Source organism: Emys orbicularis, chromosome 17 (genome assembly GCF_028017835.1).
Source record: "Emys orbicularis isolate rEmyOrb1 chromosome 17, rEmyOrb1.hap1, whole genome shotgun sequence".
Lineage (NCBI taxonomy): Eukaryota > Metazoa > Chordata > Testudines > Emydidae > Emys > Emys orbicularis.
In genome coordinates, this window is record NC_088699.1 from 17,333,759 (window position 1) to 17,347,724 (window position 13,966).

Consider the following 13,966-nt stretch of genomic DNA (forward strand, 5'->3'; position numbering starts at 1 on the left):
ATTTAGTCCTGCCTCAGTGAAGGGGACCGGACTAGATAACTAGGACTTTCAGTTCTGCACTTCTGTGACTTTATTCTTCCCAAATAACGTGCTATAACGTAGTCCTACTGTTGCAATCCACTTCAGAAGCAGCTGCATGTTTGTAGCACGTGAGCGATACCAGCATACACGCACCATCAAGTGCTTAGGGATATCTTCAGGATGAAAGGTCTTTATTAACACTCCTCTCCAGTATTAAGCTACTCCAGCATGGCAGGGAAGTTTATTCAGTCTGATACCCACAGCCCTTATTTCTTTATTGCCTTAGGGTCAGCACTACAGTAACATTAAAGAGAAACTTTCACCCTGGGGCAAGTTCAAACCCAGAGCCTTTATATGAAAACAGTAACAGGCAAAACCAGTTTTTGATACTTTCCCTGCAAGTCTGGGATCTCTCTTCAACTCATAAAGGACCCCCAAAGCCCTTCATCCAGTCAAAGATCCTCCTTTGGCAGCCTGTTTACAGAACATGGTGCATCGGGCAGAGGAGCGGTGCACCAACCACAGGGGCTGAGGACATGGCCACCAGGGCACTCCCTTGCTGGCTCCTGGAGGGAGAGCAACCAAACTGAGTCCTGAACTTTGGCCACCACGCCAGCCCAATCCCTGCTATTGCTGAAGAAATGTGAGCCATGGTAACATCTTCCTCTCTCGCCATGGCAACTATCTTCTGCTGGATCCTGCAGTGAGGTCATAAACTCCTACTTATGACATCACAGTGTGCAGCATTCCATGGAAAGATCTCCAAGTGCTAGATACACACAAATCAAACAAACGGCTTAGCCCCGCTGCAGAAGTGGTACGTCCACGTTACAGATGGTGAAGCTCAAGCACAGAGAAGCCCCATCCCCAGGTAACATCGTGCTGGGAATCAGTGGCCATGGCAGAGGAGAATTGAGATCTCTCAGTCCTGTGCCTAAGCTACACAGCCATCTTTCTTCCCTGATCTCACCTGCCTAGTATTCTGGCTTCACTACAAATTCACATCCAGTAGCGAGAAAGGGATCAGCTGCAGCAGCGAAGAACAAATTCTGGATTTAAACCCCAGTGCTTCCTATCATTGTTGCAAAGGGCCACAGGAAGTTATAGGAATCCTAGTAAATGGATTTCATTCTCTTAAGCCCAAGCTCTGTAAGTCTGAATGTCATCTGCGGTAGGAAAGCCCCTCTTTACAATAGCACAGGATGAGCCTTACCTGTCCTTGGTGCCGCAGGGCTCCGAACTGCAGGTCTCGACAGTTTTCTGCACAACTTGTGCCCTGTGAAGGTAGAGGGGGATCCACATGCCCAGTGCCCCTGTGGCAAAGGAGACAGCTGAGGTGGCCAGCGACGAGAACACATAGCTGCGGCTGTGGAGATGCAAGAGAGAAAAATCCATGGGGAAATGTTAGCTCCAGATCTGCTTTATCCCTGAAGTAGGGAAACCCCAAAGAAATAAGAGCCATGGGAGGGAGCAAAACAGAAAACGGCATCAGCTGAGTCCCAACCCCATAAACCAGAGTGTCCCTAGAGCGAAGATCAAATCACTAGCTGCTCAAATAGGCTCTGATGATATAATTACAGTATTTTGCATTTTGCAGCGGTCGCCACTGTGGTTTTAGTCTGTTACAGGCCACACGACATAGGTTTGTAACTCAGGTTACAGCATCACTCACAGTGTATACAGCCTATGTCTCCCTCACTTGCACCTTGTTCAGTCATTTACATCAGTGCAAAGCAGGGGTAAAATTCTACCAGGCTTCGGTGCGGTACCGTTTCACACTCACTTTGCACAGGTGCAGCGATGGTGCAAGGCAATGGAAAATCAGGCCCAGAGTACATTTCTAACACACTGTTGTGACAGTCACAATACGTCTCACCTCCTGGACAGCACTTCACATCTGCAAAGTGCCATGTGATCATTAAATAATATAGTCAGCACTCAATCATCAGGATGCCCTCCCTCTAGTTCTGCCTACTTGCCTGCTCCAAATGCCATTCTCCCCATCTGAGTGACCCTGTCTCACTGGGAGAGTAGCATCATTACCATTTGGATTACCAGGCATTCAAATGATATGAGGGTAAGCCCCATGAAGACACCTGTGAATTAACCACCACCACGTGTCCAACGCCCTTGTTCTTGCTGACAACACTGGGAAGATGCACTAGTCAGTACTGTCAGAAGGAACAAGTTCCACTTTGGAACTCCCAGGGCAATCTGCAGGTAAATGGAGATGTGCTCGGATGTAGTCGCAGAAACATCCTGACAGCGAGTGCAGCAGAATGACTGACACTGTGAAAGTATGGGTGCATAGCCATGTGGAACTGTGTAAGCATGTGTATACCTGCAAGCGTGTACAGGCCTGCAAGCAAGTGCATGCATTTGTATATTTGCTCCTCAAAATTCACTTTGACATTTAATTCCCCCCCACCTCAAGAAGGTGTCTCCTTTCCTGGTGCCCCTCAAGACAGAAAAAAGGGCTGAAAGCCAGTAACACCGTTTGCTCTTTCATATGTTTCCACTTCCACACTTTAGCTTCCCTGAAGCGAGAACCAGATATAGACCTTAGAAAACCCTCCAATCTGAACCTTGGAAAGGGTAGATCCAAATTTGGATTCCAACTGGGGATCATCCCTTGTGAAAACACAACTGTGGTTTCCTTTCTCAGGCCCAAGGATCATGCTTGCTTCTGCTCCTCGAGCGTTGCCACTTGCAAATCATACAGCAGTAGAATGGCAAACGCTATCTGACTCCCAGGCTGAGAGTTAAAGGCCAAGCGCATTTTAGCAGAGCTCTCTTACTTTCTGATCAGTGCCTTCATGTCTCTTAGCCACGAGGTCCGAGCCTTCAGCTGTCCCCCAAGCTGTTCCACATTGCCTCTTTTAGCAGCAGGTACAAATATCAAGATGAGTGTCCCTGTTATCATGCCTAGGAGTGGAGATACCTGAAAGAGAGGACCTGGGAATCAGCACAGGAAGTTGGCAGTGATTACCACGGCTAGTCAGAAAGAAACAGATTGCATTAGTTTCATTTCAGTGACTAGGTTCTTTACATCTGGTCCAAATCTGTATGCTCCCACTGCCGCATCTGCTCCTCTCCCTCCTTTCTCTGTCACTGTCGAGACTCTTACTTACTCTTGTAGCTCGGCTTTGGGGATGCTTCTGATTAAGGTGGTCATATTCTGTGTTACTGCTGTACCAGCTCATCTTCTGTGACATTTAACCCTTAGGAAGCTAGCTTACTCCCAGGTGAGCTAAGGGCCTGGCTAATTTCTAGAAGTATTTGAAGGGTGTCTGGGGTGTTATGCCAGGAAGGTGAAAGGTTTTCTGGATGTTGGGAGTGAGTCACTTTCTGACCTTTCCCCTACTGCACATGCAAGTGCGTGCACATGCCCCTTGCCCACCTCTGGCTTTCCATCTTCAGCCAGTTCCTGAACGCTCCCTGCATAGGGCATTCCAGATGGAGAGGGGGGAAAACAGAAGAGGACACTGAAAGACCAGCTCCTTCAGCAACTCAGCATCCTCTGGCACTCTACTGGGGCACTGGAATTACTACTGAACCAGAGGGAAGACTGCAACCTACGAAGCACTGCTACAAACACTCTGGTTCTTCTTCTGAGGTCTCTCATCCAAGTATGACTAGCGTGACCCTGCCTAGGTTAGGAGATCTGGTGAGATCACAAGAGGTGACACAGTAAAGCAACACACCTAGGAAATAAGCAATTACACTCATTACGCTACTAGATTTAGGGCTTGTCTATATAAGGACGCTCAAGAAAATTAATCTGAATTAATTTAAGATGTGAATTTAAAGTGGATTAATTAAACCACAGGAAACTCCTCTCCTATTCAGAATTCAAGTGGTCTTAATTCAATTTAGTTAATTAACTTGTGAGTTACTGACATTTAACTAATGCATTTTAAATTCATACCTTTAGTAAATTCGGATTAACTTTCGTAAGTGTCCCCATGTAGACAAGACCAAAAGACAGACCAACGGCTCCTGACAGTTTCCATATGTTTTGTACAGTCAGGGTATCATTGGCAATTTGTTGTGATGTCTGCATAGAACATGGAGAGATTGACGCACAGGGAGCCTGGGATCTACAAGCACAGGAGCCCAGAAAGACTCTTGCCAGAAACAAAGGTGGAGATTTCACTTGAAGAGAAGGGAGCTAATGGTAACTTCCTGCATCAAATGATACCGTTAGCCCTTTAGAGCAAGGTTTCTCAGCCTGTGGGTCACAACCCAAAGGTGGGTTCAGGTTAGGTCTCCAGAATGTGTCAAGGAGTCGGATGGGAGGCCCGGGGGAGGGCTGCAGAGAGAGCCCATCTCACAATCACCCCACAGCGGCAGCTCCTGCAGCTCTGGTCCCTCAGGGCTGACTGGGCTCGGTGCCCCACTCTGGGCCTTGTGACCGGGTCCACAGGGTGGTAGTGCCACTCAGGTTTGGCCCAACCACTCCTCTCTCATGATGATAGGGGGCTGGCTGGGCCAAATTTGAGTGAGTGATGCTTTGATACCATGCACCGGGTCACACCACCACTCACACAAATTTGGCCTGGCTGGCCTCCTGTTAAGGGGTCTGGCCCAAATCTGAGCAGCACTGTGACCCCAGAGGTTGCAACACCTGGAGCGAGGAGCTGTGCCCAGCCAGCCCAGCAGGACAGGAGCCGCCACTATAGTATGCATAAGTGTACTTTTTTAGCATTTATTATGTTAATGTGTATACTATATATCGTGAGTACGAAATATTTCCTAAGCCAGATGTATTTGGCACGAAAGCTATATCGTGGGTCACGCCATCAAGGTTTACAACTGGGTCCTGAGCCCCAAAGGGTTGAGAACTACGGCCTTAGGGTGCCTTTCGTCTCGATGCACTAGGCCAGCATGATGCCTATGTAACACATCAGTCTCATTTAAGCGCAATGGGTTGAATGAGGGGCTTAGGCCTAGCTCAGAAGTCAGCTTCACCCTTAAAGCATTCCTGCCGTTAGGTAAGGTGGCCAATTTTCTGGTCTGAAACTTCACGGCATTAAACTTCATTCTTGTCATTCTAGGTTCCTGGTTGGAATCTGCTCCCCACTCAGCTGGCTGCTAATGGACTATTCCTGGTGACTTTACTGGCTTCACTTCTCATTTCCAGCCGCCAAAAAGTGCCGTTTGTTTGAGGTAGGGAATCCATGGATTTCAGCACCTGCTGTTATAAACTGCATTGGCACAAGCTCCATGCAATTAATTGCCTTCAGGAACTGCCAGCCCTGAGAGAGCATCTCACTCAACCCCGTGCTGGCCAGACTGTCAAAGGCCAGAAAGCAGGTTTGCTGGGCCACTTCCTGCCAGCAATTTCAAGACATCACTGGGTGTGTATGTGTTTGTGTGTGTGTGGTTTATTATCTTTTCAACACATTTATCAAAGTCCCTAGAGGTTAAAATAGAAGGAAACTGAGTGTCTCTGGGCAGAAAAACAAGCGGAAACTGGAACAAAGTGTTTTTTCCCTCAAAGCAGGAATTTCTTGATAGCAGGGGACTGAAAGGCTACCGAGCTGATTTAAGGTTCCTCCTATTCCCCAGCCCATCAAGAAACCACTGTCAACTGCTAATGAAGTGATTGGAAATCTGCTACTCCCAGGCAGGGAAACAAGCACAAAGAACCAACAATAAACACCTTTCCTTCTTTGTCCAGGAGCTGCATACGTTTCATCTGCTACGTGCTTAATATCTATACATATATCTTTCCAGTGCTCCAGTTTTTTTATCCTGCCCTGCCTAGAAGTCCTCTTTTGCCCTTAACCTCAACAGTTAAATACTGTTCAGTCAGAAGATGGTGCTGCCCATGGATTATGTAAGGCAGAGTAAAACATGGTGAGGTAGCACCATCTTCTTTTGAAATGGGATAAAGACTGTGACAATGACAAGTGCCAGCTTATTGAAGTACGTTGGAAATTTTCAATGTTGCTGGGGGAAAAGGAGATGGAAATTTCACCCACCTGCAAAACTGCGAAAATTCTGTCAATTTGTTGGCAAAATGTTGATGAAAGACAACAAAATTTCATATTTCAAAATTTTTGACCAGCTGAAGAGCTGGAAATTTTCAGAAAGTTTTCATGAAAGTTACACCCTGTTTTCTGGCCAGCTCTAATGTTTGTGTGTGTGAGTTCACGAGGGATATTTTAACAGACTTACTGAATATGAGACAGGTGCTTACCCGCAACGCCCAATGCCAGTCTCCTGCTACTTGCTTCACGCTTGATCCAGTGATGTATCCCAAACCACTGCAAAAAGTACAAAGAAGGGAGCCAATTTTAATAAAGTGCTATAGGTGTAGCTGTTCTCAAAGACCGTGAAATGCAGACAGAACAGTCATGGTCAGCTGCCCTATCTGCAAGTTCCCTTTTCCTGCAGAGACAAGAGTAAGCATCACTAAAAGCAGAAAAAGTGGAGAACGTGTAACTTCTAACAGCATGATGGGTCCAAATATCCTCTAGTTTGGTGGAAATTTAGCTACTGATCTGAACTTCACTGCAGGCCCTTTGCCCTATAAGAGGTTGAAACAAAAACCCGGGATCCAAAGACTGTTCCATTCAGGTTCCTACATCACACCAATCACTGCAGTAAGCTGAGCACCTGTGTTTTGGGGCCCAGACCTAAAATTAATGAGAAGTGCCATCAAGTTTATACCGCACCAAACCATTTAAATGCCATCTGTTAATTTAACAGCAGTTGTTCCCGAATATGCATCAAGAGACTGTTTTTTATAAGTTCATACCAAAAATCTTAGCAGAACAAGCACATAGGGCTGATGGGCAAATATCATAAACCTGTCAAGAGGTTAGAGAAGCCAGCAGACTTTCAGCCAGGTATCACAGATTATGCTCAGGTAATAAAAGGCAGCTCTAGCTGAGTGGGAACTACAGCGATGCTTCCCTATAACTGAAACGAACAGGCACGAAATCGATCTTTCAAAAATGCCAGCACTCAGCGCAGGGGCTGCCTTGGGTACAAGCTGACAGAGCTGTTCCAGGATGGATGGCTGTTGCCAAACACGCTTATTGAACAGCCTTCTAAGCCATGCAGGCACCCGAGTTACCATCAACACCATTCTGGTACTAAGCCATTCACAGATATGGCTCCAAAACCAAACCACGGATCCAAACCCCATTACACTTTGGAAAAAATCAGGTCCAGAGCCAGAGTGAGCAACGGGGCCCCATTTCTAGCCCTTTGCCATTATCAAGCATGTTTGTCTTTGGAAGGAATTGGTTTGTTGCCAACCACTGCTCAGCTCAATTCTCTACAGAAATGTTCCGTTTCCTAGGGCTGTTTAGGAAAAAGTTATTTCCATCAGTTAAGGACCAGCCATTTCTTCTTCCTGAAGAGCAAAAGAATGTTTCAATCTTTGTTTTGAGGTTACTGCCATAAGTTCTAGCTGGCGTATCACCATCCTAATCCAGATGTTTTTCACTGCAATGGTGGAGTTAACTGCTGTCCGGGTTTTCCCTTTCTGGAAATGAACTCACTGTGCCACTTCTTCAGAGGAAGTCATCTGCTTCTGGGAATCTGGATCCACATTGTCTGAGCCCACCCTGTCTACAATCTCACAATGCAGGGTCAACCGTCGTAAAAAATACAGGATCTCTCTAGTCCCAACAATCAGATACTGCATTGGGCTGATAAGGGAACTCAATTCAAAGAAAGTGCTAGGGGAAATAATTACTCAAAGATTGAGTCTGGCTGTTACATTCATCAGGAGACTATGGGCTGTACGGTCCTTGACTCCTCTGTGTAAGTTGAAGCATGTATGCTCATTACAGCAGCTCTCCTCAGCCTTGTCTACATTAGACTTTTAAAGTAATTTCCCACAGTTGTTGCTGCAATGGTGGGAGTACTAATAGTTTTAACCACTGGGTCCTCTAGACGGTCTCTGCCAAATTTTGCAGATTCAAGTAGGTTAGAGTTTGAGTGTAAGCTAAAGAATGCTTGGGAAAGGCCAAAATTTCAAGAGCTAAATTGTGCATCTGACCTGCACTCTCCAACATTCACATGCCTTAGGTAGATGTGCCAGCAATTACACTTTCACAGTTTTGAAAATTTAGCCCTTAGCACCTTAACCTAATGACTCTTCTACAGTATATGGTAACTTGGAAGAACTTGACTCAAAAAGGCCCATACCTCAAATGAATAAAAACAACAACTAAGAAAACTGGTATAACATTATTCATCAGTTATATAAGTAATATTGCTTTTATTCCAAAAATGTATATGCTAAATAGTTATTTTCTGTTTTCATCCAGCTCTGTTAATTAGTAATACCTCACATTTATTCCATGCAAGGGTCTTAAACTTGCACATGAATCAGTGGCAAAACAGGTACCAGAACCCATATCTTCTAAGCAGCCCCTATGCTAACCATCAACCTGCAAACTTTTCCCTCACAAAACCATTCAAATGTAAGAAAATGTGTTTTTCTTGTCAGCCGCTTCAGATGTATGGTAATTTAAGAGAACTGCAGTGGATTGGTTACCTGCCAAGAGGGATTGCAAAGTAGAAGACAGACAGCATGAGGGTTCTGGTGTTTTTGGTGAAAAGGTCTCCTATGATGGTGGGAGCGATGGTGGAATAACTGGCTTCACCGATGCCAACCAAACCTCGTGAGAGGACGAGGAGCCAGAAATACTGAGGGAAGTAATAAGAAAACATTAATCAGTCATCAAAATGGTTGATAATGAAACAGTCCAGCAGGGAAATGCAAGCCCATGTGACCAGTGGATAACACTTACCCCCCTCATCCCGCTGTCACTCTTACCACTGCTCCTTATGTATGTATTCCCAGAGAAAATGTCAGTGCCATATTTCTGTAGTGGTTTACACATATTTTAAAAAATAACTGTAATAATAAACCCTTGCCCTAATTTGCATTCCAGAAGATGTTCCAAGCCTTCTGGCTATGAAGGATACATTGGCAGCTAATATGGTTAAAGAATGGGAAGCAGGAGATTCTCATTTCACTCTCAGGGGGAGGCTCAACCATAGGAGGTTTATTGATATAGACAGAGCAACCCTAGAGGAAGGTTTGCGGGGAGCTGAGCTGATGATGACTCTCATATTTGAAGGTCTTAAATGATGAGTATAAATCCTCGTTATCCAAGTTGCCACAGAGCACTGGGCTGAAAAGTCAATCCTGGTGCAACTTTAAAGACTCTTCAAAAAGTATGGAAGAGCTTCTCCAGTCGGCACAGATAATCCACCTCCCTGAGAAGCGGTAGCTATGTGGACAGGAGAAGCTCCCCCATTGACATAGCACTGTCTACACAGGGCTAGGTCAGCATAACTCCATCGCTCAAGGGTGTGGATTTTTCACACCCCCAAGTGACTTAGTTATACTGATATAGGTCTGTAATGTAGACCTGGCCTTGGTCTGCTTATAAAGCAGTCAGTGTGCTGCTTATCAACAACAATGGGGGATTCAGGGACATCCCAGGCAATTGTACATGTTGCACAAACGTAAAGCCGGCGACAGAAATCACTCGGAAACAAGTGCACTCTCTGCAAGCAGTGGAAGTGAACAGAGACTCAATACAGACCAGAATATGTTAGAACAATGTGAGATGCAACAAACTGAAATCTAATACAAGCCAGCATGGAAGAGGAAAAGGAATTTTCCACAGACGTCAGGGAACTAACAGAACGCATTTCCTGATGGTGGCTCCCCTCAGATCTGACGTTATATAGAACACTATAAGCACCTGATTTTTAAGCCAGATTCTCTGTATGCTTGCAGCTTTTTGGCTGCAACTGTTTGCAAGCATAGTTCATGCCACTTTGATGTCTAACTACCTGATGCACTAGTACAACCCATACTTAGACATCAAAGCAACATGAGCTGCACTCAGAAAAAACGGCAGGTGCAGAAATGCAACAGCAATTAATTGCAGCTGCTGACTAAGGAAAAGAAAAGGGCTGGGGGAAGCCAAACTTTAAACATCTAACCCTTACAGGCCCCCATATACAGTCACTTTTGTTTTCCAGTAGGTCACTTGGGAGAGTTGGAGCCGTATGGATTGCACTCATCCCTCAAATGAAAAAGCACTTTGCAAAGGTATGTATTATTGATCCCCTTTTACAAAGAGGAAACTGAGTCAGAGAGAGGGCAAGTGACTTGCCCTAGGTGACACAAGTCTAAAGCAGTGCTGGGATTGGAACTCAGGCCTCTTGATTTCCAAGTTCCCTACTCTAACAATACAGAGTCCTTGCTGAGTTGAGCAGTAAAACGTGGGCGCTGACACACCTGCTTTACCACATATACATCTGCTGGTAGACAATTTCAGTGCTTCCTCTAAACACACTAGCAGTGCTTTGCACAGCCATCAACAACCTCTTATTTGGATGCCAGTTCTACCTTGGTATGCATTTTCTGAATGTAATTATAACTTGCTGGGTGTTTGCAATTACAGGTATAATTAAATGTCTCCTCTAGCCCCGTCATACTGAACAGATGCGCGTGGGTGCCTGCAGAAAGGGCAACATCATGACTCAAACCAGTTAAATTATGTCCATTGCCCAATGCTAAACCATTCAGGAATGCTGTGGAGATGCACTGCCTGTGACTGGCACACTGGTAGCCAGTGCAGTTGGGATAAGTGGCATTATTCATATACATGCTGAATGCATTAGGGAGGCAGGATTAGAACTGGGCAAAACTGGAGGCTGGTTTTGGTTTGCACACGTTCATCCGTTGGTTTCTGGTGTTGCAAAATCAAAACCAACCGTGGTTCAGATATGGATCCCAACATGTGATGGAGATGGGGATAAAGAGGCTCAGTTCCAGACCAATAACCAGTAAATATGAAATGTCAACCGTGACAGGAAAGTTGCAAACTTGCTGACATATAGGACCTTTCTAAAACTTTATCTATATGAAAATACCACCACAGAGATACAGCAACAAGTACAATTCTCAATAACCACACTGCGTGGGGTTTACGCTGACCATTGCTACTGCAATGGTCACCTCTCAAACCTTGCCTACGCATCTTGTGCAAAACTTTCCCCCCGTTGCTAACACCAGTATTGATAACGTTGGGAGTCCTAGTGCACTGAAAACACCTGCAGCCCCTGGTAGCCTATCCACATCAGGGCTCATTCTCACACACAGAGCGCCCAATCCCCTTTCCAGAATTTCTGCCACTCTCTCTCTCTCATGCTTTGGGAGTCTGAAGGTACGTCTACACTACAACAGCATGGCTATGGCACTGCAGCTATGCCACTGTAGCGTAGATGCTTCCTACACTGTTGGAAGGGAATTCTTCCATTAACTTAACTGCATCTATGGTAGGGGTTAAGTCAATTTAACTACGTTGCACAAGGTGCAAAATTTTCCACAATCCGAAGCGATGTAATTAGGTTGACCTAAATTTTAGGTGTAGACCAGGCCTGAGTGATGAGTTTCTGACTATAGATGGTGATCAACATAAGACTCGCGTAAGAGAAAAACAGCATATACAGATGTAAGCAGTGCTGCATTTCACAGAAGGAATCTTCAAGGCAATGGACAAAAGCACCTGACCAGATGTAGCAGCTAGGCAGACGATATAAAAATATTAAATCAGATTAGGGCATTATTTACAGTCATATCCTAAGTACTCAACCCCCGGATTAAACATGATTTATATTACTGAGAGACCTCTCCAAGGTATTTCGATAGCACCTATCATCTAAGTACTTAAGTGATAAAATTACTCAATAAGTCATTTCGCTGTATGAACCAAAGCCTAATCTTCCAAGTTTAAAACACAGTGGACCATCGTGTTCCAACATTTTTCTTGTCAATGTGAAAAGAAAAAGCTCACTAGGTGCCTAGGTTAAAGTATGGTCCTCTCGCAAGGAAGCAGACATTTTCTTCTGTCCACACAGACCAAAAAAACCCAAACGAAAACAATCATCCCCAAACTCTTATGGGGAGGCCACAGTCATATAGTGAACTAGTAGGAAGTCCACAGATGTAATATATATAAAGAGACGTACCATACACGTATATTCATAGTTTCAAAGGCCAGAAAGGACCACTGTGATAATCTATTCTGACCTCAAACCTGCATGTCTCTTCCCCATGGGTGGGTAGGATAGTTTCCATTAGGTTGAGTCCCTTTCTTTCTGCTGCTTTTCCTTTTTGTCACACCCCGAGGCCCGGGCAGAACAGTGAGACGCATACCCTGGCCACCCTGTCTGCTCTGGACCAAGCTGCCTCTGAGAACAGCACGAGTAGCAGAGTGTGGGAATTGCTAATCGAATTTTACTCTTTCCCAATTAAGGATTGGTATGTATTAAAGAAGTTTATTCCTTCAAACATTACTGTGTAGTTCTTCCGTAATTTGTTCCCCTGTGCAAACGCTTCTAACTCTGCTGGGGGACTCTAAAAGCCTGGGTCAGCTTTCAGCACCTAAGCATATTTTATCTGCATACAAATTAAGACCAGAAACCTCAAGGTTTTGGTACTTTTTTCCCTGCATCAGTGATGACAACTTGATGGAATGTTTGGACACTTAAGAACCAGCAAGGCAAACACTTTGTTTTCAGTAAAGGTTAATGATCACACTCAGGAGTATGGGTTTTCCATTGCTTCCCATCATGTCTGCCAATAACCCCCCGGCACCTGAGGATGTAGCCCCCAGAAGTGAATGCAGCGTGCAAATTCACATCTCTCCATCTGCTGCACTCTCAAGCCCTAGACATACCAGCACAATTCCAGCCACGGCACTAGCAGCACCAAAGTGGGGGTACAGACAGCAGGAGAGGGAACAGCCCATCTGCATGGCATAATCCCCTGGAATCCCCCCTACTCAGCGAGGACGTCACAAAGGGACGTCAGCAAGGTAGGGTTCAGGTGCCCCACAAGCTGACATGGTGGAGACAGGATGAAGGCTGGTAGAGCAATGGTGTCTCTGCCACTCTTGTTGGACACTCCCCTGAAAGCCACGTCACCACGGGGCTTACCACCTGGAAGGGGCAGGAGAGTGGATGGCAGCAAAGCAGGAACTGTGGACCTGGCTCTTCTCTTCCAGTCTCTTTAAGGGGAAATGTGGCCTTTCTCCAAGTTCCCAGGGCTTTACTGCTTTGTCCACACATCCCATTGCTGGAAATACAGGGTTGTACATAGTCGTAACTAAAAAAAGAAGTTTTGGAAGAAGTATAAATCTTTATGCTTCAGGGCATAAGCCAACCTCTAATAGGGGCTGGCAAGGTATTTTCTCTGAGGATAGGCTATCCCATAACAGCCCACTGCTGGGTTTCTTGCACCTTCAGCTGGACTGATGGAGACACTGATGGAGAGGGGACACTGGGCTAAGAGGTCCCTGGACTGATCCATTCTGCCAATCCCTACAATCCTGTTAAAAACTAGAGACCAAATTGAATCCTTACTCAGTTCTTAAACAGGCACAACGCACAATGCAAACAGGAAGGGCTTCATTATTGGACTCTAAAATATTTAAAAGGCACCAAGGCATTGCAATTTTCTCTAGCACACCTCAACAGGTTTACATTAACATCTTCATACTGTTTTTATTCCTGATCTCACACATCACATCAGAATTCAGTAGGCCAGGACGTCCTTTGACTAAGCAGTACAAGTGACTGCCTTTAATTGTGTTTGAACGAAGCCACTAATTACACATTTAGCCCAGTGGCACAGACCATTGAGTGAGTAATGTTTGTTTTAATAGGTCTAATAATGACCTTACTTCTTTCTCTCTCTCTTTAAATAAGTTAACAAAAGGAATTAGGCCACGGTTCTGTACAAGATTAGTTGCCACTGATAAATCTATAATCTGCCAAAGTATGCATAAAACTGAAGAACCAGCCATGTGATCCGTAAGCCTGGGTCATTAAGCATCTGAATGTGAAGTAGCTGTAAAGGATCCCATAATACAAAGGAAATATTGGCTTGTCC

At 45.2% G+C, this 13,966-nt stretch overlaps 1 protein-coding gene across 1 annotated transcript in view; it reads right to left on the reverse strand.

Annotated features, from left to right (window-relative positions):
- The window catches only part of SPNS2 (SPNS lysolipid transporter 2, sphingosine-1-phosphate), a 140,892-nt gene that overhangs the window by 25,572 nt on the left and 101,354 nt on the right, over positions 1–13,966 (reverse strand). Inside the window, exons 4-7 of the mRNA XM_065418434.1 lie at positions 8,543–8,694; positions 6,227–6,293; positions 2,820–2,962; positions 1,235–1,387 (exon numbers count right to left, since the gene is read on the reverse strand). Of these exons, the coding sequence (XP_065274506.1) occupies positions 1,235–1,387; positions 2,820–2,962; positions 6,227–6,293; positions 8,543–8,694 (515 nt within the window). The remainder of the gene's footprint in view (positions 1–1,234; positions 1,388–2,819; positions 2,963–6,226; positions 6,294–8,542; positions 8,695–13,966) is intronic.